Below are 25,365 nucleotides of genomic sequence, written 5' to 3'. Positions count from 1 at the left end.
ATACTGTACCAGTGGTCTACACAGACATGTAGCAGACATATCTTTTCATAAATTAAGGAGAAAAACCAGGAAGATGTGTTTTTCCTAATTTCTTTACATCTTGCCACTGATACAAAAGCAGTAACACTGTCCATGCATATGTATAGCACCTCTCCACAGGGGATCTCAAGTGCTTACAAACAGCAAGGACTAGTTTTGCCTGGCACTTGTGTGGAGACCAGACATAAGTGCCTGGGTCAATCTGAGCCCCTGAACTCCCTTCCTTCTCTGCCTCTTCCGAGATGCTAATTGCCCCAGAAGCAGCTGAGGCCATGTTCTATCTCTCTTCTGCATTAGCCCATACAGTTGGTTGCTGGGAATAGCAGTCTGCATCATCCCAAACAATGTTATCCCATTGCACTGTATCCCGGTGCCGTAAAAGATACAATACTCTATGTATCTTTCACGTAGCTACAGCAGTCACATACAGGAAAAGTAATGAAGGAAAATGTTGAAGTGCGAAGTCTAGAATTGTTCATATTGGTTCAAAAAGTTAAGAACACAGTGACCCTTTTTTAGTCTAGCTTCATAACTTCTGTCTATAAATGCCTTCTAGATGACATCTTGAACAAAAAGAAGAGAATATTCCGGGTAACTGTGAAAAACATTATCAAACATTGTATCCTGGCACCTATTACAGATATTATGTACAATATTGTATCAAACAATATATCTATATTGCTTGTTTCTGGATAGCGAGAGCTGCAAAATTGGACAGTACAAAACAGATCCAAGGTGTAGAAGTAGGTCTGAGAGTCAATAGCAAAGAAATGATACTTTAATCCATGTGAATGCATGACACCATGAAATGATAAAGATGTGGAACACAAGAACGGACATAGTGGGTCAGACCAAAGGTCCATCTAGCCCAGTATCCTGTCTTCCAACAGTGGACAATGCCGGGTGCCCCAGAGGGAATGAACAGAACAGGTAATCATCAAGTGATCCATCCCCTGTCGCCCATTCCCAGCTTCTGGAAAAAACAGTAAAAAAGAGGAGAGGACCATTGATGAAGGCCTATGTGACTAGAAGGGAAGTCATAAACTGTCCCAAAATATACAGATTTCATAGATTTCAAGGCTAGAAGGGACCATTGTGATCATCTAGTCCGATCTCCGGTAGAACACGAGCCATAGAACTTCCCCAAAATAATTCCTAGAGCATATCTTTTAGAAAAAAAATCCAATCTTGATTTAAAAATGTGCAGTGATGGAGAATCCACCATGACCCTTGATAAGTTTTTCCAATGGTTAATTACTCACTGTTAAAAATGTATTCCTTATTTCCAATCTGAATTTGTCTAGCTTTGACTTCCAACCATTGGGGATTGTGTTATACCTTTCTCTGCTAGATTGAAGAGACCGTCATTAAATATTTGTTCCCCATGTAGGCATTTATAGATTGTAATCAAGTCACTCCTTAATCTTCTCTTTGTTAAACTAAACACAGGAAAAGCTGTTTTATCCGGTTTATAGTTCGGTTGGCGTGGGACCGGCAGGGCTCTGGGAAGGAATTTGAGTGTGGGAACGGACTTGGGACATGGGAGCGAGTGCAGGGTGCTGGATCCGGGAGCTGCTCACCACGGGTGGCTTCCCACAAGCGGCAACCTGTCCCGAATGCTCTTAGATGGAGGCGTGGCAGGCAGTTCTGCGAGCTGCCTCCGCCCGCAGCTGCTGCCCTGGCAGCTCCCATTGGCCACTGTTTCTGGCCAATGGGAGCTGCGGAGGCAGCGCTCGGGGTGGGGGCAGTGCGCAGAGGGCCAAAAAACAATCCCTGCAGGACCCCACTAGAAACACACCTGCTTGATGATGATGATGATTCCCTGTTTACAGTTACATGTTGAGACCTATCTGGTAGCCAGGTTTTAATCCATTTAAGGTGTACCATGTCAATTTGATATCATTTTGATTAATAATCAAAATGTTATGCAGCACCAAGTGAAATGCCTTACAAAAGTCTAAGTCTATTGCGTAAACAGTACTAGCTTTATCAACCAAACTTGTAAAGTCATCAAAAAAAGGTATCGAGTTAGTTTGACAGGATCTATTTTTCTTAAACAAATGTTGAGTGGCATTTATTGCATTATCCTCCTTTAATTCTTTACTAATTGAGTCATGCATCAACCACTGCATTAGCTTGGCCTGAATTGATGTCAGCCTGTGTAATGGGCTACATTTGCTGCTGGGGTTGTTATAAGAGCCAAGACCAACACATACACAGTTATGATTACTGTCTGCTGCCTTACTAACAAGTAAATTATCAAGGCACCTCCTTGTGGCTGAGTATGGGGATTAGCTCCACCCAGACTGATGCTGCCTTCCTTTTGTCACTTGTGCTGTGGGCACTGGTGCTCTCTAGGAGTCACAGTGCTTCCTGCTTGTGGCTTGGTCCACTGGCTGGGTCACTATTTTCCCCTTCCAAGGGTAACAAAAGTCTCACCAGACCAGATGTCCTGGTGCCATTCCGGATAGTCTTGCTGTTCAAGACTGTGCCAATTTCCTAGCGGCTGGTAAAGGATCCTGGGCCCACCCGCTACTCTGGGTTCCAGCCCAGGGATCCTACAATCAGCAGCCAAGGTCTGTACCATCTCAACCCTTTTTGCCATTTCCCTGGGCCTCCTCCTGCTCCGACAACTTTCTTCACCACTCTTCTGAGTAAACCCCTTCCATCAGGGTCAGGATCTCAGTTTTCTGTGCCCCCCCCCCCCCGGGTCTCCTCCTTCTCTCCTCACAAGGCCAAAGAATGACTACAGACTTCTACACTACAGTCCCCTTCTGCTCTCACTTCCTGTCTTTCTACAAGCTCAGCCTGGGCTTCATCATCAATTAGTGTCAGTCAAGCCGAAGTCTCCCCTCAGGTGTTTCCTGTAAAGTTAATTGACCCTTTCTGAACCACTTTAAACCCATCAGGGTTGGTGTGGTATGAACACCCTCATCACAGTCTGACAGACCTATAATTATCTGGGTCATCCTGTTTATCTTTTTTAAATAATGGCTTTGGTTTTCTGGAACTTCCCCCATGTTCCAATACTTATTGAAAATCAGTGTTAATGGTCCAGTGATCTCCTCCGACAGCTCTTTTAAAACTCTTGGAAGCAAGTTATCTGAACCTGCTGATTTTAAAATGTCTGACTTTAGTAGCTGCTGTTTAACATCCTCCTGAGATATTAGTGGAATGGAAAGAGTGTTTTCATCATACGAGACTATGTCATCTATTTTTTTCCCAAATACAGAACAGAAGTATTTATGAACACTTCTGCCTTTTCTGCATTACTATTGATAATTCTACCATTTCCATCTAGTAATAGACCAATGCCATTGTCAGGATACTTTCTGTTCCCAGTATACTTAAAAATCTCATTCTTATTGTCCTTAACTCTGCTGGCCATAGATTTCTCCTTGTGTCCCTTTGCTTCCCTGGTCAATTTTCTACAATTATTAGCTTCTGATTTATATTCATTATTATCAACTTCCCTTTATTGCCATTTGGTATATTTATTTGTTATAGTTGCCTTCACTTCCCCGCTAAACCTGGTCAGTTTTTAAACCAATATGCCATCTTCCTCAGTTGTGGCTTTTGGGCATCCCATGAAGTGTTCTTAAACAATTCCCAATTATCATTCGCATTCTTCTGATTAAATTCTTCCTCCCAGCTGATGTGGCTCGTAATTGTTTTCAGCTCTGTGAAATTGGCCCTTTCAGGTGCATCAATAAAGAAATTCTAAATAGAAACAAATCTGAGTAGAAATTTTAAAAGTTAAATTCCTTTGCAAAAACGTTGCCCGCTTCTGTAATCAGCATGTTAAAAATAAAAATATAAATAAATGTCCATGGCACAATGTGTATCTTTAAGAAGCTTAAGTTTATGCCTCAAAAGTGGCATATGGAGCATCAGGCCCGCCAACAGCAATTCTGGGCCCCAGGGCAGGACAGTCAATGGGCCCCCATCCCGTGCAGACACGGTCCACCTGACATTTGGGCAGTGCTGCACCTGTACTGGCTGGTGCCCAGCGAGCTGCTGCCGGCTGTGCTGCTGGTGCCCAGCGAGCTGCCGCTGGCTGTGCTGCTGGGCGTGCTCTTCTTCCTTCGCCGCCGGTACCATCCCGCACGCGCCTAGGAGCCCTGCCAGAGGCGACTAGTGGGAGGGACACAAAGGGGGGCACCAGCTAAGGGGAGGGACACATGTGACACCCACATGTGACCTCTCGCATGTGACCTTCCACGTGACTCCTCCCCTCCCTGCCCCGTCCCCAGCCCAGGGTCCCTGCACTCTCCCCATCCCCTTCTCCCCATCCCAGGTTACCTCCTGCTGTGCCAGCCTGGCTCCTCCTGGCTGTTTGGCTGCTCGCCTGACAGCCAGGCTCTGGAGCCACTCCTGGATCTGCCCAGTGCAGCACAGAAGCTGCCCGGGAGAGCACCTGCCTGCAGTAGCAGCAGGCTGACCCCCCCCAGGCTCAGCTTCTGGTGACAGTGGCCAGAGCTCCCACACCCTCCCCAGCATGCTCAGAGATGGCTTCTGTCCCCAGACATGAGGGCTAAAAACTTCCTTGTATTTTTAAATGAAAGTAGAGATTTCCACATAATTACAGAATTCCAGGAACTGAGGCTTTCAAAAAACAACAACCCAGAACATTAAGTGTCAGCAGATTTGCAATCATAAGATTTGACAATACTGGAAATAGAGGCAGATGAGAGTGCCATTTTGAATGGCCTGCCACACTCATACCAGAAATTGCTAAAGCACAAATCCAATCTGTATGTGAGTGTAACATAGTTGGCCCAGTTACTTATCAAAGCTCAAACATCCAGCCTGTGTTTTTTATACGAGAGAAAAATGCTTCAAAACTGAAGATCTGATTACGTATGACAATAGGTAACGCTACAATCTTTGTAGAATGACATATTGGAAAGAATACATGAGGGAATATGTGAATATTAATTGTTTGGGTGGAGCCCACCCAAATGGCTGAAGAGCCTATCAAGACAGCTGACAAACCTGACAGACAAGTTGCTGCAGAGAAAGACCAGACTTGGCACATGAACCCAGTCTCTCTGATGAACTCACGCAGCACTAATCACAGAGCCACTGGTGCAGCCCATGAAATTGAAATGTTGGGGACAAAATAATCTTAGGAACTCACCGTGCTCATCCAGCAGTATGTTGTCAGGTTTGATATCTCTGTAAAATAAGAAATGGAAGTGCATTATATACAGTACTGAATGGATATATGCAAATTCAAAAGTGTTTCTCTTCTGTGCAGGAGACCTGGGTCAATAAAACTATTACACTTCCGAAGGAAACCACACATTACCCAAAGGCAAATGATTCTATTGATGTCCTTTTACTGACCTGAGAAAATGGGCATGCTGAGCAGATTCAGTTAGTTTCCATTTGACATGGCTTTATTTTCACATGGCTAGCACTGAAACAGGTAGCTTTTAGTGATTACATGAATTATTCATTACAACAGGGGGCAGGGAGAGGGGGTGATTTGCAGCTGGAGGTGCCCATTTGTCTTGGGGAGTCTTGGTTTGACAGACCTGAGCAAGGAGGGCATGGACGGGGCATTAATAGGGGACATGGATGACCCCTCCACACCTCCCACTATCCACTAATCTCCCATGTCCCCCCCCCACATTGCCACACAGTCCTCCTAACCACCCCTTGCCACCACTCCCCATAACTCCTCACATGGCTACCTACTCCATGGAGCAGTAGGTAAGTGGAGATTTGGGTGTTATTAAGGGGGGCACGGTTGTGTGTGCGGAAGCCTGGGATGAAAGGGACTGTGACAGAGCTGGGGGCAAGGCACTGGCACTTGCAGGGCTCCCCTAAACTGCTACCTCAGCTTTGGGGCACATGGAAACAGCATGGCCATGGTTTGGAGTCTTAATATGCTGATGCCCACGCAGAAAGATGCTAAACTCCCCATCATCCCACCTTGAAGTCAAGCTGCCTTGGACTGAAGTTTCTACTAATCTCATGAAAGCAGCCATTACAAACTCTCAAACTGAGCGGGAGAACTTATCTATAATTTATGAACTAGTTTTACTTAATAAGTAATAAAGACCTTGATACATGCATTTCCATTTACCCAAGTGACAATTTGATTACTTCAAGTTAAATACTTCTCAGGAAATATAAACTAGAATTATAACAAGCCTGTAAATTACTTTAAAATATGCTAATATGTATTTAGATTTCACTAATAAGTTTCAACCTAGGTGCCTAGAAATAAATTGAGTCAATAAGTGGTTAAAAGTGCTGAAAGTGGAAAATTTGTTACACTAGTTCAGAACACTACTTTTTAAATGAAACTGTACACAGCAAAAAGACAGTGGCAGCAATTACACCCTAGACATTTTTCACATAACATGATTTGTGATATCACACAAAATTGACAGCTTTTCAGACAAGAGAAAGAAGCTTGATGGCTGAGTTAAGAGTTATAAGATATAAAGTTTTCATTGCTTTAACATTCGGTAAGAATCCTAAGAACTCATAAGTAAATTAAAACTATGGTTGCAAGTTAGCTGTGGTAGTAACAATGGTGAATTTCAGGAAAAATCAGAAATAGCTTTGAAACATTCAGTGCATACTTGGGGATAATGTGCATGTGTAAAAAGTCTGGCTATAAATTACTGTCTGGAAAGGCCATTTAGAATTTATATTTCCAAGTTTCTAACTTTAGACTTATTTTTGATTGAAAACTGTCACAAACAACTCCATAAAATTTTGTTTTGTATAAATTTTGATTGGCAAATCAGTAAAAAGCTGTTTTAAGGATCTATAGTTTCCATGAAATCAAATATGCCCAATGGAGTGCCATCTATGAATGCAAGGCATGCACTGCATGCCTGACCTTCTGGGCATTGTCCAACTTTCACCTGTGGGCCAAATCTGATTTGTAGGATGATTCTGTCCAGCCCATGAGGACACCATTTTGTAAAACAAACCTCCGCACAGTGTGACCTCACATGCAGCGTACATGCGAGTTCATGCTGCACGGAGGATGCCATTTTGGACCACCTAAGGTATACAAGTGAGCTGGTGTGGCCTTACTAAAATTGTCACAGCATGCCACTGGATATACCCATTAGTATCAAAATTGCCTCCCCAGAATGGTATACACAATCAGAATAAATTTACCACTTTGTGACTTCTAGATAAACGTAAGCCTCCTGGGGAGGATCCTCAACTGTTGTAAATTGTCAGAGCTCTGGTGATTTCAGTGAAGATACAACAATGTACACAGACTGAGGATCTGTCCCTTCAGGTAATTTACTTAAACTTTGTCTCTGCTGTCACATAACCATTTTTATTTTACTTTTTCTAATTTATTATTCATCCTTATATTTTGTTAATCAAAATATATACACATATTAATTCTCAAGACTTTGCTTTAGTTTAAGATACCCAAAATTCAACAAATTCAAAAGAAACATGGAATAGGTAACTGATCAATTAAAATTTTTTAGACAGTATATGCTGTTATAATATTTAGAGCCTGATCCTGCACATCTCAAGTGAGTAAAGATACTTCTGCTTAGGTCTTTGCAGGCTTCAGCTTTTTATTTAATAATGAAGCAGAGTTTAGCAGCATTAGGGATATAATTTAAAAGATCTTAACTGAATTTCTCATTTCAGGAAATACAGTTTAAGCGCTTGATCCTGCTCCTATTGAGATAAATGGAAAAACTCAACATGGCTTCAGTGGGAGTAAGATTGGATCAGAGTTCTATAAAGTTAATAAAATGGGAATTCTGTTTCATAATCTATGATAGTTTTTCATGACAATGCAAAAAGGTACCCACGAGTTTAGTTATCCTAAACTCAATCCTTTTTAAATTTCAGTTTTTGTGAATTTTAAGAATGAGATAAATATCAGAAATGGTTTATAAGCATTAAATACTTATTATTATGTAAACATAAAATATTACATTAAAAGAAATTGGATCTAGTCTGGCAAATCCAATGTTCACACTGTATATTGCCTCACAACAGATGTGTTCTACTTGGTGGGTGTATCTATAATGTTCTGAAGCAGTCAAATGATAACATTAGATCTATGCTAATCTACCTGAGACAAATTCAGTGAGTGGTTTACACATGATATCCCAGATCCACATATACCAGGGGTTGGCAACCTTTCAGAAGTGGTGTGCCGAATCTTCATTTATTCACTCTAATTTAAGGTTTCGCGTGCCAGTAATACAATTGAATGTTTTTGAAAGGTCTCTTTCTATAAGTCTTTAATATATAACTAAACTGTTGTATGTAAAGTAAATAAGGTTTTTAAAATGGTTAAGAGGCTTTATTTAAAATTAAATTAAAATGCAGAGCCCCCCGGACCAGTGTCCAGGACCCAGGCAGTGTGAGTGCCACTGGAAATCAGCTCACGTGCCGCCTTCGGCACGCGTGCCATAGGTTGCCTACCCCGGACATACACTGTAGACAAGGTTTTTTCCCCACCTGGGGGAACTACTATAACACCTGCTCCATTTATTTTATTCTTTCTATTCTGAGGCAAGGCAGTGTGTGACTACAGCCTTGGGGCAGGTTACCCTGGGTTATGTCTTATTCTGGAAAGCAATCTAATCAGTCAAAACCTACAGAACTGTGATACATATATACAACTGCTTTGTCTGGAAAGAAATGCATTTAAAGCAAGGACAAGTCAGGAGCTAGCCAAAATCACTAGAAAAACATGCAGTTATTGTTATTGGGTATTCAGTACCTGGAACATTTACCTCCAACAGACCAAAGTAAACCAGTCTCTTGAAAAATAAATGGTCTGGTCAAATATATCTAAGTGTATGAGTAAAGCATAGTGCAATACATGAAAATGGTCATAAGTGGGACAAGCCATTTGACTAGCAGCATAAATTCAGACATGTTAATTTAAGTAAAAAATCTATTTGTTATGATAGAAAGTATTTTGCATCTTAGCATGCCTGTTCAAATAGCAGTATGTGAAATTCAGTGCATTAACTTCAAGGTTTTTTGTCTATTATGAATATCCATACAAATGAACGGAAGCCATCAAATCAGGATCCAGGACCTCATAGGGGTCCTGCTTCAAGCTCACAATAGAAATCCCATTACATCTGCAAAAAGCACACTAAGTCAGACGTTGAACTGTGCCTATTCCTTGTGCTGCTTCCACATCATTCGCTATGTAGTGTTTAGCAGTGCTACTGTATTCACCAGTTTCCATAAGAGGGGAAGTTCATTCCATTTACCCCCTTTGCTTAGTGTGAATTGGTTACTAGTCAGCATCTCCTTGTAAAGAGCAGATTGATCCAAGCAGCTTGATTGTCATAATCGGGCATAGGACAGAAGAAAAGAGGTATGCGTGTAAGCTTTTCTTGCTAACCATTGCCTGTAAAACCACTTCTGCCTCCCTTTGTTCTCTGGATATTAGAGTGTGTCAGACTGGTGTTGCCTTAAGAATATAAATACAATCAAAATAGAAAATACCCTACCAAGATTCCAAATAAGAAATTAACTTCAGCTATGAAATCCAGAGCGAGTGGAATCCCCACTGTAAAGATGTTCACTGTGTAGAGAGCATACCATGTTGCTCACATTATACTGATCAAGCTCAACCAAGGCACGATTCAAAGCCCACTGAAGTCAGTGGAATAGCTCAAGTTGACCTTGAGGGGCTTAGCTTCTCGTCCTTAATGTCTCCACTGCTCTTTCCTTTCTCTGGCTCATGTTGGAGAGTGGGGTAGAAGCCAGCTTTTACACCAGGAAGTCAGCAACTGACAGGAGCAGAGCAATTGGATTTACAATCCAAAATCTAGGGTGCTGGAAAGCATCCATTCAAATAAATGATGAAGTTAAAAAAAAACACATGCTGCATCTTAATTGCCTTTTTTTTTCCTGTTTGTGTGCAGTTTATTGTTGATGATCCAATAAACTTTTCTTCAGGAAATCAATCAGATGGTGTGAGTGTGGTAAAGGTTGTCATGGTGGTCTGTGTAAAGCCTGGTTTTGAATCTCTGCCCTTGTCTCTTCCTTCTTGGGCTGGAAGGATGGCAAAGGCAGCATGCTGAACCATTGAGGAGTGGGAAGGCTTCATCCAGATGGAATGTTGTCTTTTCCCCTTTAAGAACATAAGAACAGCCATAGTGGGTCAGACCAAAGGTCTATCCAGCCCAGTATCCAGTCTTTTGACAGTGGCCAATGCCAGGCGCCCCGGAGCGAATCCATCTCCTGTCACCCATTCCCAGCTTCTGGCAAAACTGAGGCTAGGGTTTTTAGCTGAAAGAAGATTATGGCAGGAATCAAGAAGAATAGATAGATATTATGTTCTTGGACTTTAACAAGTGTAAAGTCTTTCCCAGCAGGCTATGAAGGATACTAACTAGTAATAAAATGAGAGGTTACATTCTGGTGTGGACTAGATTAACTGGCAGAAATAAAATTAGGACTAAGTGGCCAATCTTCAACATGGAAGGAAACTAATTGTGAAGTGCTCCAAAGACCTGTATTGGGATTAGCAGTGCATAACTTCCTAAGTGTCCGGGTGGTTAAACACTGGAATAAATTGCCTAGGAAGGTTGTGGAATCTCCATCATTGGAGGTTTTTAAGAGCAGGTTAGACAAACACCTGTCAGGGATGGCCTAGATAATACTTAGTTCTGCCATGAGTGCAGGGGACTGGACTAGATGACCTCTCGAGGTCCCTTCCAGTCCTATGATTCTATAAGAATATTTATTAATGATCTGAACTGATAAAATTTCCAGATGATTTAATCTAGAGAGGACTGTGAGGAACTTCAGAAGGACCCAGTAAAGCGATTGGGAAATACAGAGGCAGATTGTAATGGGGGCCACTCACTTCTTGTACTACAGTCCTTTTTCTGCTCTTGCTGCCCCTGTAGGCTGTCAGCCTTGCTTAGCAGGCCTTCAGTGGCTCAGCCTTTCAGCTGGGTCACACAATCAAAACAAACTCCTTCTGGGTAGCAAACAGTAAAAAAACTGTCTATCTGCCCTCAACAGGGTCTTCAGCCCCAGCTCTGGGCCCTTTAAATTCAACCTTTTGCTTGGGCTTCCAAATGAACCTTTGTCCCCTTCTTGGAGCATACAACACTTCACCAGTTGTACCTGTAGTGGGCAGTTCCAGGTTCCCTCCTCCAGGTTCCAACCCAGGGACCCTATACACAGCAGCCATGTACCGCTCACTTTGATTCATTGCTGCTATTTCCCTGGCCCTTTTCTCAACTGTCCCTTTTATCTTCACCCCTCACCTCTGTGTTAAAGTCCTCAGGTCCTCTCTCAGTCAGCTTAAGCAAATGCAGCCAGAACAAAACTCTGGCTATCCCTGAGGCTCCTTGCCCCTCTGGTCCCAGTCAGGAACTGAACTGCTGAGGCCCTTCAGCAACTTTTATCTGAGCCTGCTAGGCTCTGATTGGCCTCTCTAGGCAGGCCTGGAAGGCCCACCTTTGTTGCTCCTTTTCTAGGGCGGATGTAATAGGACCATGGAGTCTCCTGTAGGGAGTCAGAAAGACCAGATACACCCCATCATATAGAAGAAATTGAGAGTAGACAATTCAAGATAAAACACATTGGAAGGATCAGTTTGAACTACTCATACACATTAATGGTTTCTAAATGAATCATTCTACAGAGAGACCTGGTGTCACTGTGTGCAGCTAAATGAAGATATCTGCTTATTTGGCTGCCATTACATATTGAGCCAGGTAGCATTAAAAAAAGGGATAAAGAATAATATTGAAAACATGTTAATGCCATAATATAAATCAAATGGTATGATATAAATATTAATATAAATATATAAATAATAAATAATATATTATATATAATATATTAAATATTATATATATTATATAAAGTAATCTACATATAAATATATAATGGTATGATACAAATATAAATAAAATGGTATGAGTTCATCTCATCCCCAAAAGGACATGAAAGACATAGAGAAGGTCCAGAGAAGTGCGAAGCAAATAGAGCCATGGAAAGACTTGCCCATGAGAAGACATTAAACAGACTAGGGCTATTTAACGTGCACAAGAGATTTGTAAAAGGCAACATGATAGGGGTAAATAAAATAAGAAATGGTGCAGAGAAGGTCAATAGCACACTCCTGTTTATTCTTATAATTCAAGGACACGGTGATACCAAATGAACTTGAAAGAAAACACATTTTATATACAAGGATGTAAATATTTTTGTACATTTTTAATTAACCGGTGAAACTCACTGCCACAAGACATAATTGAGACAAAAAGCTCAGTAAGATTAAGAAAAGGGTCAGACATTTCCATGAATAATAAAATATCAGCTAGAGCTCCATTAGCTAAGATAAATATAAGCACCTTAGGAAAGCACTTCTACAATCAGCACAGCTGCTGGCTCTTCTTAGTTTGTTGAAACCCATTACTAATAATGTTGTTATTCAGCCTGAGGGAACTGAAGAACTAACATTGGCCATCTGTTTTTTCCGGCTTTCATATTCTGCAGCAACCATGCAATTACCACAGTCTTGGTTGCTGCCATTTTCCACTTTATAATTTCCGACTCATGCCACAAATTCCCTTCTACTTTGTCAAAGGACTTTTTTCCAGAGAACAGAATGATTTTAGGTGGTAGCTGTCCCTTGCCAACCTAGGCTATTTTCTGATATTCCTGGAGAAGATCTTCACACCTGCACTTACAAACAGTTCAGACTGTCCATTATCTCATGTTTAAGAATTGCCATCCCTTTCCTGGGCTCCAGAAACAATCCAGGAGGTATTATTTTAGTTTCCTGTCTGATGATCTCCCATTCTTTTCCCTGGACTTCCTGCAAGATTTTCTCGATGATATTTCCAGGCTCCCAAGCATTGGAAATCTAGGTGATCCCTACAGAGATGTGTCTAAGCAAGTTCAAATTGTATCTGGCAGATGTTTTAACAGCACATGTTACTATAGCATCAAATTCTAAAGACTTATACTATGGTTGTGTCAGCACTGCTAACACAAACCTTGTTTTTTATGGTGACAATATATTAGCTCTGAATGGACAATGAAAGCCAGTGGTGGGATTCAGCTTTTCACTAATCTGGGGCAGACTTACAAAGCAAACTCCAATGTACACAATATTATGAAACAAAGTCTTAATCTTTATGGATCATTAAGGATCACATTTTCAAAAGTGGACTTAAAATTAAAGTGTCTCCATTTTGGTTACCCACGTTAAGGCACTTACAGGCCAGACTTTCAAGGGTGCTAAGCACCTACTATTCCAACTAAAGACAATGGGAACTGTGGTTTCTCAGTATCTCTAGTTGTCTCAGGTTGGAAGCTCAAAATTGAAGAACCCATAATTAAAGGCAAGTTTTGAAAATTTGGCTATAAGTTCCCAAGGCCACAGCTGGAATCTGCAGGAACCAGAATTAGAATTCATGAATTCCTTATCTGTGGATGTGTATCCAAACCACTAGGCCACACTTCTAAGAACAGCTTCCCTCTGGCAAGTTTCTTGTTCTCAAGTGGCCTATGCACTTGTAGAAGAGGGGGCCGGGTTTGCACTTAAAGAATAATCAAAGAATAGTTTCATCAAAGGAATTTAGATCAAAAATTGAACTTGCATTTTGAAGATGATTTTTTACATTCTTAGAGCAGGTGATCGCTGCCTGTTTGTAATTGTTTGGCCTCCCACCCAACCCCCAATCCCAATTGCTAATATTTACAAGCTTGTAATTTTACATAGCAAGACACTGTCTATGGAATTTTTGATGGATGAACTTTTCAGAATGATTTTTCTCAAGCAGGATCACTGTGTGTGTTCAGCTCCTACAGCGACCTGACACTAAGTGGTCTTAAGCTTTACACAATAAGGGCCTGATCCAAAGCCCATTGAAGTTAATGGAAAGACTCCTACCGGCTTTAGCAAGCATTGTTTCAGCCCTAACCAAGCTCTAACTGTTATGTTCATGGCATACACACAGAAAAGTTAGAGAAAAACATTAATACTCTTGCTGGAAAGTTGCAGCATAACACTACTTTATTTCTTAAAATTCAGAATGATTAACACACCAGAACCCCAAAACAGAGAAAACAAAAGCAGGCTGCTCCCTAAATCAAAGATTCACAATTCATCCCACATTACTCTAGGATAGTTGCCTGCCGCTGGGCTCTGATTGCATGCTTCTTTAGAGAGCCTCCAGCTGGCGAGCTATTAGAATTTAAAGTGATTGATCACAATTTTAAACACAATTTTCAATAAACACTAACTTTTTTTTTTTTTTAGTGCTGACATGTAATAAATGAAAATAAACCCATGCTGCTAATTTAACAATGTGTCATATGGGACAAACAGAGAAAAACCAGGACAGAATTCACTGTACATTAAAAGTACAGTTGAATCTCTTTCTATTTTCTTAATTATACAGCTAATCTTTTATATTAATATTTTCCTTTTTCAGCAGAAGTAGTCCATAGAAGTAATTCTTACTATGTCACCTAGGAGAAAGACAAAATTACAGAGAAACAAACCATCAACAACCTTTTAATCTATAAGGTGCCTCACGATCTCTTTGTCAGATCCTATATGTTTCCAGTTTGTTAAAATATTCCCCATAGCAATGGTCAATCATGCGCACAAATTGTAGTCTAGGATATGGAGAACACTGTACAAAGAGCAGCTGTCTGGAATGAATAATAGTACAAGATGATGTCTAGAAGTTAGCTGCTACCATTAAAAAAACTAAAGCACAGGTAAAAAAAAAATGAATTATGGATGATAAATTCAAGCCATGCAAGGACAATTCAAATAACCTGATCCTGCTGAGTATCTGATCCACTCAAAAAATAAATTATTTCAGATTAGCTCTTCTCTACCGGTTTGATGCAGCACACAAAATACCTGACCGGATCCTTTTAATATTTTACACTGAGTTACAGCAAGATATATTGCACATTCACCTGCCCTAGCATAATGGGCTAATTTGATGTGGGTAGTTCAGGACAAGTTTAATAAAGATTAATATTACCTGTGTGACATTTCTTAACAACCATAAAATAATAGCAATGAGTTGGGGAATGAAGTTTCAGCTAGAGAACATTCAGTTCACATGAGATTTACCATTACCTGAGAGCACTGAGGTGATCCCCACCAGGTGGGGAACTACGGGGTATTGTTAAACTGGTTTCTACTGACTTCAGAAAGGACTGTGAATGGGTTCTGATGTTCACATTTGGGTTCAAGGGCTTAGCACTGTGCTTTACTTGTACACTTCTACCCCGATATAACGCTGTCCTCGGGAGCCAAAAAATCTTATCGCGTTATAGGTGAAACCGCGTTATATCGAACTTGCTTTGATCCACCGGAGTGCGAAGCCCCGCCCCACTAGAGCGCTGCTTTACAGCGTTATATCCGAATTCGTGTTATATTGGGTCACGTTATATCGGGGTAGAGGTGTATTTAGTATTGATATTCAGAAATAACAGGAATTTAAAATCACACATCCGAAGAAAGCAGATTACAAAATGCATTGTGGTTCTGACATTGTATATCAGTTGAAGCCTGAGATGTGGGATACATCACTATTCACCGGCTATACTAAAGCTAAGACAGGACTTTAGCCAGATGCGTATTGTCTCTGGATGGGCAGCACAGTAATGGCCCAGTGTGGTGAGTGATCTCAGCTGTGTTGAGAAAGCATTGCACTGCCAGGGTTTCATCCCCAGCATGGATCTGCCTGAAGAACACACTATAGTGAAAACAACTATGTTCCTTTCCTCAGCACCCTGTAGTTCAATCACCTTTTTCTCACTCCGACCCCCTACAACATTCTTCCCAGCAACTAGAACTGCCCAATGGCATTAAGCAAGCAGCACAGCAAAAGTATTAAATAAAAAGTGCTACAGCCCACACCCTAACTGAGTGGAAATGGCCACCACTGCAGCCCAACCAGACTTCTGACTAGCAGTCCGTGTTTCCTCTATATTAATCCTGCTCATTACTAACTGCCAAAGGCTGTTCTTCCGTAACTAAGTCCTTCAGAGCCATCAATTCCTGTATTAATTAACAGTGTGATACAATGATGTGTCCCTTTAAGGCTACCATAGTGTTGAATCCTGATACCTTCAGCAGAGCTGGAAATCTTAGTCCAGTACACAAAATATTAGATTGCTAGAGAAATTGCTAGCTCTTTCTCTGCAAAGAAAGAGCTTCAACTTGTAGGGGGTTGTGTGTATCTGGATACGTATCTGGATGTACTTCCAGAAGACAATACATGTGGTACCCAAATAAACTTAATATTTAGGTTCTGAAACAGACTTTGAAATAGGAGGAAACAAAGGGAGAAGTTGGTAATCCAATCCCTGGTACCTTTAAGGATTAGTTCAGATGTAGGTCTATTTAAACCTGTGCTAATTATATCGACAACCAGAGGCAAGTGCTACAGATGATTAACTGTAGGAGAGCCTTCTGATGAACTGAGCTATTTATCCTGCAGAATATGTTTTTAAAACATTTCTCTCTCCAATGAGGTGAAAATCCTAGCACAGTTGATATCCATTAATTCTGCTTGAATTTTAAAAAAGGACTATTTTGCACCATGGTATCAACACATACGTTTATCATTTAAGAAGCAAAGGATGCAAGAACTTGCTTAATCAACCTAGCCACTTCCAGCTGCATTGTCTGGAGGCTGTTATGCACAAAAGATTTGAAATAACTCATAGTGTCTCATTCTAATCCAAAATGTCAGAAAGCCTAACATTAATTGGGGCCAAATCTGGCCCAGTGAAATTTAAGTTTTATACAGCTCTTCCCTCCCCTCCCTGCCTCCCCTGAAAAATTTATATTTCAGACCTAAAATAATTGAAAGCATCTCTTCAGAGTGACTGTGAGCTAGAATGGTAGTTTCACAGCCATTTAAGAGAGAAATACTTTCAGAAACAAACTTTTTATATGAACTTTCCAGACTGTTCAGCTACTTGAGTGAAATGGTGTTGTACACCATAGAAAAGTGTATTGTACTGTATTGTATATTTGGACAGGTATCAGTGGTAGTAAAAAAGATTAATCTTTTTTTCCCTCCTATAAGAACTTTGGGCCAATAAACATTCCAAATCCAAAGATGGTCCATTTCAACCATCGTACAGTAACTCCTCGCTTAACGTTGTAGTTATGTTCCTGAAAAATGTGACTTTAAGCGAAATGATGTTAAGCAAATCCAATTTCCCCATAAGAATTAATGTAAATAGCGGGGGTTAGGTTCCAGGGAAATTTTTTTCACCAGACAAAAGACTATTGTTGTTAATGTAGCCTCACACTCTACAAGGCAGCACAAATGGAGGGAGGAAAGACAGCATGGCAGACAGAGACACATAGCCTGTGTGAGAGAGAGAGATGCACATGGCCCCTTTGAGTACGCTGACCCCACTCTAAGTACACTGCCTTGTTAAGTAGATCAGCAAGTTGAGACAGCAGCTGCTCCCAGGAAGCTCCCTCCATCCTGAGCCCTGTCGTGTCATCTCCCCTCCCCCATGGAGATGAGTTAAGTGGGGTGCAGGAGCAGGGGGGAGGGGGACAGGGACACCCTGACATTAGTCCCCCTCTCCTCCCGCACAGCAAGCAGGAGGCTTCCGGGAGAAGCTCCAAGGCATATGGCAGGAGCAGCACATGGCAGTGGGGGGAGGGACAGTTGAACTGCCAGCAATCGATAGCCTGCTGGGCGGCTGCCGCACAGGCAGGGCCGGCTCCAGGAACCAGCGTAACAAGCAGGTGCTTGGGGCGGCACGTGCGGTAATTCGGGGGTGGCAGGTCCCTCACTCCCTCTAGGAGCGAAGGACCTGCCGCTGAACTGCCGCTGCCGATTGCGACTTTTTTTTTCCCCCCAATTGTCGCCGCCGATCGTGATCGCAGCTTTTTTTTTTGCTTGGGGTGGCAGAAATGCTGGAGCCGGCCCTGTGCACAGGGAACTTAGGGGAGCGGATAGCTGCCGGTCTACCCTGGTTCCAAGTCCCCACCAGCTAGCTCCAATGGGCTGCTCTTCCTGCAAGCAGTGGACAAAGCAGGTGGCTGCCAAACGACGTTATAAGGGAGCATTGCACAACTTTAAATGAGCATGTTCTCTAATTGATCAGCCACATAATGAAACAACGTTACCTGGGATGACTTTAAGTGAGGAGTTACTGTACATTATTCATTTTATATTGTTCAAATCTTGTAGCCCTCATTGAGGCAAATTTGCCATTCTTAAGTCTGGACATTAATGGACATTTTACCTTAATGAAAAGTGAATAAAGATTTCAGGATCTGGAACATTTCTGAATAAATATCATACATTATTGCCAAAAGTCTATAGATTTTACTCTAGATCCTGAATAAAATCTTAGTGTCACACTTTAGAAATGCATAAGACCATAGGTATTTTATGATGGTATTGTCCCACAAGTCATTCGTGCAAAGATCTATTTATCTTTATTAGGGCTAGAGATTTTCCTCCTATTTATAGCATTCAGTATCTTTTCAGTAATTACTCCTTAGGCTATAGTGTAAAATTCAAAGCCATTATTACTTCCATATTAATTAGCTGAGAGAAAGCACTCATGAGACACTTTGGTCAGACTTCCATTGCCCCATCCGTGTTCACTCTCATGTCTGATCTCTTTCTACGTAGTGTATCGCCTGAGCAAGAGGACCATTTCTGATGCACATACATAATGTAACTGTACTGAATGTTATCACAAAATGGTGAAGTAGTCTTTATGAATCTGTTTAAGGATTCTGAAGTGCAGCAACTTTCCTTTTGTTTTTCTTTAAGGCTCTTCTTTTAAAAACAAATGAACAAACAAGAACACATCAGGCCTGAAGTCCAAAATATCTATGATCTACACTCTTTCTAAATGACCAGTGAGTGTATTACAGAGCATGATACCATTTGTGCACTACATTTGGCCTTGCCTACTCTGCATTATTTCGGGAAATCACCCACCATTGCACTATAAAAGCAACATGGGAGCACTGGACATGGCACTGGTATTTTTATCATGGTAATCTGAGCAAAGTTAGTAGTAACAATGCTGATACTCCATCAACACTACAGTTAACATGCTGCTACCTCCAGTAGAGCTGGTACCAGTGATAATGAAACGATGGGAGATTTCCATTGACTTCAATGAGCTTTGGAACTGGCCCTTCTGTGGGCTTAATGTAACCCCACTTCATGAAACCCTCATCTTTACCCAGTATTTACATGTGATAGGAACCAATTTTCAAGCTCCCTTACTTTTACAAAAATGCAACTCAGCTAAAAAGTACCCCCTAAAACCCACACCAATGTACAAATATCTTAATTGGTACAAATTCAAACAAATATCTTTAGCTATTTCTCTCTCATCTTTATTTGGGAAAATGTGGACTAGTCAAACACTTTCAATTCTCTACTTTCATCAATAGGTGGCAGTAGTGATATCTACATTTGTAAAGTATGTATAGTGGTCACCCTTACAAACTTACTGATTTTGCCTTAGAGAAACAGATAAACTTATTTCATTACAAAGCAATGGCCATTTTTAAAGGGTGACCACTGTACTTGGTCTTTCCCACAAGCACAGATCAGCACTATTCTGTTATTCTTCATTGGGCTGGTACTGTTACATCTGCTGAATTTACTTATATAGATTCTAGCACAGTATTAAAACCTGACTGAATACAGAGATTCCATCGTTGTATTGTATTTCTATATTTGTTTGCAGATCCAATATGATTTTATTGCAGATTTGTTTAAACATTGCATCATAGCAGTGAAAACAGATACAGATTGCAATACAATATGACACCAGCCCCATTAAAGTTTTCTAATGCTACAAGAGCTTGGTCCAGCAAAGAGGTGAGCACAATAGGGTGACCAGACAGCAAATGTGAAAAAATCAGGACAGGGGGTGGGGGGTAATAGGAACCTATATAAGAAAAAGACCCCAAAATTGGGACTGTCCCTATAAAATCTGGACATCTGGTCACCTTAGAGCACAACCACAGGATGCTGCTGAGCACAGTCAGCTCCCGTTGTGTTCAATGGGAGTTGAGGGTGCTCACCACCCAGGAGGAGTTCTCTACACCTCACAGGAAAGCACTTGGCAGGTTCCAACACTGCTAGTACTAATAAGCTGACCAAACAATGAAAGACTGAATCCTCCAATATGGGCTGAATGGCTCTGTGGGGAGGAGTTCCCTAGAGTTCACTCTGATTGTTGTGTTAGACATTTTGGTCTCAGACAGGATCTACAAAGCAGGTGTACAAAATCAGCTAAATATTATGTACCAAGATTTTTAAGAACATAAGAACGGCCATACTGGGAAGACCAATGGTCCATCTAGCCCAGTATCCACAGTGGCCAGTGTAAGATGCATCAGAGAGAATGAACAGAACATGTAATCATCAAGTGACCTATCCTCTGTGCCTATTCCCAGCTTCTGGCAAACAGAGACTAGGGACACTTCAGAGCATGGTTTTGCATCCCTGCCCATCCTGGCTAATAGCCATTAATAGACCTATCCTCCATGAACTTATCTAGTCCTTTTTTGCATCCTGTTATAGATTTTCAAAAGCAAATATGGATTTTGAATGCCTCCATTTTTGACTGCCCAACTCAAGACATCTAAAAAGGTATCAGTACCTAATTTTCATAAAGCACTATATATCCACCCAATGAGAAGCAGGGCCCTTTATGCTTTATCAGGTTGGGCACCCAAAAATGGGAGTGACCCAAACTTCTAGTCATTTTAGAAAATCTTGGCCATTCTCTAAAAAACATTTTCTATGGAGCATTATTGCATGCTGCACTTAATACTGAATGCAAAGATGAGATTTTTAACACCACAAAAGTTGGGACACTTACTGATAGATCCCACAGTCACTATAATACTGCTTCCTTGTACACATACATTACAAATGGATCTTAGTTTACAGAATGGCTGGTCCCTAGCAGACTATGGCTTATGTTAATTCCTGCAATGCATAATTCATCATTCCAATAAATGGTAACTGATCAGCCACCTTAGCTAGGTTGTAACCATCAGTCATGATATGTCTGGTTCATCCTAACAGAATCAGATATGCCCACTAGGTTATAATCAGACAGGAAATTTTTTTTAAAACTTTTCTTTTTTAAAAAAAAATCTGTGCATGGAAAAACACTGCAGGGATTTTGCTCAATTTTGGAGAGATTTTCTGGGGTTTTATTGGAGGACTTTTTACAGTTTTTGAAGAGAATTTTGAAATGCATTACAGTGGCCTATGACTCATAGCCTGAATCAAGTTGCTATAGTGTTCTTGAACCTTTAAAATGCCATGAGAAGGTATAAAACACTTGGGCAAAAATTAGCATAGTAAAGCACTGGTTTGCAGTCTCTTGGCTCATCTACATTGCAGTGCTAAAGCTTCTTGTAGATTTTGAAGTCAGAAGGGACCACTTGACTATCTAGTCTGACCTCCTGCATAACACAGGCCATTCAATTTTACCCAGGAATTACCTTCTGTGAAAGAAATTATTCTTTTCTAAGTGAAAACTATCAAGCCCAATAACTTGCAGGTGAACTAGAGTTTATCTTTAATCTTGATTTAAAGATTCCAAGTGATGACGAATTTACTATTTCCCTTGTTCCCCATTATATTTTAATCCCTTGTGGAAGCATGTCTACATTACAATAGTACTAGAAGAGGCTCAGGACTAGATCAGCAGAGCTTTGGCAGAGCTGTGGGAAGAAAGCTTTACAAATATCTGGCTATAGCCAGCACTGAACAAAAAACAACCAACATTTTTTTGTTTGTAGAAAAGCACGCTACTAAAGAAACAATACAAAATAAACTCCATGGATAATCAAAGTCTAAGATTAGAAGAACACATACGAGTTGCAGCACATAGCAATTCAAATACTGATATAATCACAGTTGATGACGCTGTAATCTTTTCAGCTTTCTAGCTTCAAGTGTTTCTGGGATGTTCACCATGTGTGAGTACAGATTCATACTCCTTGAGTGAATCACCTGTCAAGAACACACAGTCTCTAATAACCATAGGAAACATAGTTCACTGGAACCAGATGATAAGTTGCCATTGGAGAAGAATGATCAGATCCAGCAGAAAAGAATACCTATCACACAGAGTTGCTTCTGACATCAGAGCTCATGTAGTATTTCTGAAGACTAAGAATAAAGTTGCCACCAAAGCAGATGAAGAGATCAGCAATGTCCCATCAACAAACATCCAAGTATGCCTGGCTCCTTCTAGGTACAAAGTGGACAAAATGGGCCAGGTCCTGTTCTCACTTATACCTGTGCAAATGCATATACAAGTGTAACTGAGAACAGAATTTGATCCCATGAATTTTGTCCTGCATAAGTGGTCTAAAAGAAGGGCAGAAGAAGCTCATTATTATTGACTACTTTATTAATCAAGAAAAAGCTCAGTCTAGAAAATGTGTGCTGTTTCATTCTGAACGGCAGAATGCAGGTATGTGTTTGGCTTCCTGCCAAGAAGGCCCAATTTCCTGCACTGTCAAGTTTCACCCTAGACACAGTCAACTGTTGAGCCCCAAAGAGCCTAACTGACATGGAAGGATAATGTCACAAAGAGACAGGTTGTTTGAAAAGACATCTCTATTGCTAAATTTTAGTTGAAACTCGGGAACAAAGATACCATCTAACAACTGAAATGGGTGACGAAGGATTTTTGGGGGACAGACAATAATTCTGACTGGGACTGCACTTCTTTTCAAGGAGACAATTATTCTAGTCTGATAGGTAAAATATTTCTGTGTGAAATACAGAGATAGGTATTGCTTAATAATTCTATTTCTTCAGTGTTAGATCTTCTAAAATGTAACTTTTTGACATGAAATCTTCCTCCCCTAATCAAGTATTAAATAGTCATGGCGCAGATTAAGATAAAAGGTTATGGCTAGAAAAGCACATCTTTGTCCATATATTCATAAGATTTAGCTTCATGTGCACAGCCCTTTTATGGGAGATGGGGAAATGGGCTACAATTTTAATTAGTGTGGAACTCTGTGAGAGTCTGGGTCTGTGTGTAGGTTTGTGTAGGAGAGTTGAAAGAGCACCCTACATGGAAAATTCTGCAGGGCTAGTGCCAAAAATTAAAACTAGGCAGAGTTGTAGAGCCTTATAGCTGAAACCCTTAAAGCCAGAATTGTAGATGACTAAATCACTTAATTAGCACAATAGCTTGCAAGTGTGACATTCCTGAAGATAACTTTTTATCCCAGCCAATCCTGCTAAAATAACTATATTATTAACAGCCATTGAGTTTCTTTCAGAAGAGAGGCCTGTTGTTCCTTGAGTAAACATGTTGATCGGGTCTTCTTTACAGAGGGCAATCTCTCAATGTCTGCAGTAAACAACTTGAGAAGCAATGTACCAAATCTAGGAGTGCATTTCTCACATCAGTACCTCCTCCATGAATACCTAAGAGAGAAAATTTCCCCTGGCAGTGCTTCCTTCTTCTCTGTATTAAGTCCTACATAGAATATGCATGAAAAGGACTAGATGATAATTTTTCAAAGGTACAGATTAAGGCTGTGTGAATTGATCAATATGAACTGCAAAACTATTCAAAATCAGGCTGGCCTTGAGTTAAAACAACTCTGTTCATCTATTCAAATTGTATTCATGCCCACGATGGTGAAGGGCATCTGAAAGTGAGTAGGCACAGTTACTTTTTCTTCTTTTTCCAGCTGCCCCGGTCAGAGTCCCTCACATTCTCTCCAGTCACAATTCCCCCTGCCATCACCTCCACTCAATATTCCCCCATTTGCCCCTCAGTTCTCCCTCAATAATTAGGTTCCCCCAGCCTCCCTATAATCTCTTCAGCTATTCCCCATCGTAGTTTCTCCTGCTTTCCCATTCTCAACAGCTTTCCCACTAACTCCATTGAGCAATCCTACGCTCCCCAGCCTCTCTCATTCAGCATTCCCATTCCTGCCCCCTAAGACTTTGTGCAGGAATTGCCCTCGGTACAGTCAGAGGCCCTCCTATACATCCACATTCAGCATCCACTCACTCTCCACAGATGCCTCCACTTCTCATTCTCCTACCAGCTCCCTTCATCATCATTCCCCTCACTTCTTCCCCAGCTGGCTCACCATTTAAACTTCCCCCATTCTCGTCCCAACCCCTTCTGCAGTCAGAATTGTCTCCTCTTTCTTCAGTCCACCAAGTTGGAGTCCCCTTTCTCTCACCACCAAATCCCTAATTTGCCTCTTGCTGCAGGCTTCCCTGAGAGCTGCTGGGGCTCAACAACTCTGAAAATCAGGCCACTTTTATTTAGGTGCCTAATTATGGATTTAGGAGCATAACTTTAGGTACCCAACATTTGAGATTTTTGGCCATTTTATTTTTTTAGACACTGCTAAAGAAGTATGATAATTTTTTGCTATATTGATTATCGTTATTACTCATTATTCCTACCGTTCTTCGTTATTCCAATTCTGATGCAAGTTATTCGGCATTTTATCAGAGACCTAAAAAGTGATGGTATTATTTTAAATAACTTTACTATTTTTAATAAACTGTTAGTGTGCTTATGGCTAGAGAACAACATGCTTCCTGCCTGAAGGTGTTTACAGTCTCATTTGAATAAGACAATAAAAATATATACTGGGAGTCCACATTTAAAATAGGAGAATAGAAATTCCTTTTGTCATAGGATCCAGGTGTTCTTCCTCCAAGGGCACCACTGAGCACTTAAACTTTATGTGGAAAAATATTTTTGAGTGCTGTATAAGAACCCAGAGAGAGAGAGAGAATCACAGAAGTGAACCAGGAGCTCATTCTCCCCTTCCCCCCAATAACACATTTAGATTCATGAAATCAGGGTGAACAAATAAGAAAAACTTAGATTGTTTTCACTTATTTTGAAGAGCATCACCTTTAGCACTTATAAGCCACAAAGCAACACCTGCATGTTCTGGGTTAAAGGATATGCTGTCGTTTCAGTCAAAATGCACAATGACATTGAGAAGAAATAAGGCCTGATATGAGTAAGATACATACTGAAACAAACTAACTGCCACCCAAAACAAAACAAAATGCAGCCAGTTTCTATCTATTTTCCATGATCACCACTGTAATAGTGTAAGGGCCTGATTTTGATCACATTGTAATGGACCACCATTCCCACTCTATTTTATTTACTAGGCTTTAGTCCATCAAAATGATTATTGTTCACTGGGTGCTGAGAATAATCTTTCTGCTGTTCCAACATCAAGTAAAACACAATTTTTCTTCAGTGTGCCTACAGTCTAAGGCCTCAATTCAATGTGCCTACAGTCTAAGG

At 40.8% G+C, this 25,365-nt stretch overlaps 1 protein-coding gene across 1 annotated transcript in view; it reads right to left on the bottom strand.

Moving 5' to 3' along the window:
* The window catches only part of STK32B (serine/threonine kinase 32B), a 264,988-nt gene that overhangs the window by 70,577 nt on the left and 169,046 nt on the right, over window positions 1-25,365 (bottom strand). Inside the window, exon 5 of the mRNA XM_024204530.3 lies at window positions 5,180-5,217. Coding sequence (XP_024060298.1) covers window positions 5,180-5,217 — 38 coding nt within the window. The remainder of the gene's footprint in view (window positions 1-5,179; window positions 5,218-25,365) is intronic.

Source organism: Terrapene carolina, unplaced genomic scaffold (assembly GCF_002925995.2).
Source record: "Terrapene carolina triunguis isolate 2854851 unplaced genomic scaffold, T_m_triunguis-2.0 Scaffold66, whole genome shotgun sequence".
Lineage (NCBI taxonomy): Eukaryota > Metazoa > Chordata > Testudines > Emydidae > Terrapene > Terrapene triunguis.
Note: the sequence above shows the minus strand (reverse complement) of the source record. Positions and strands in the feature narration are given on the sequence as shown.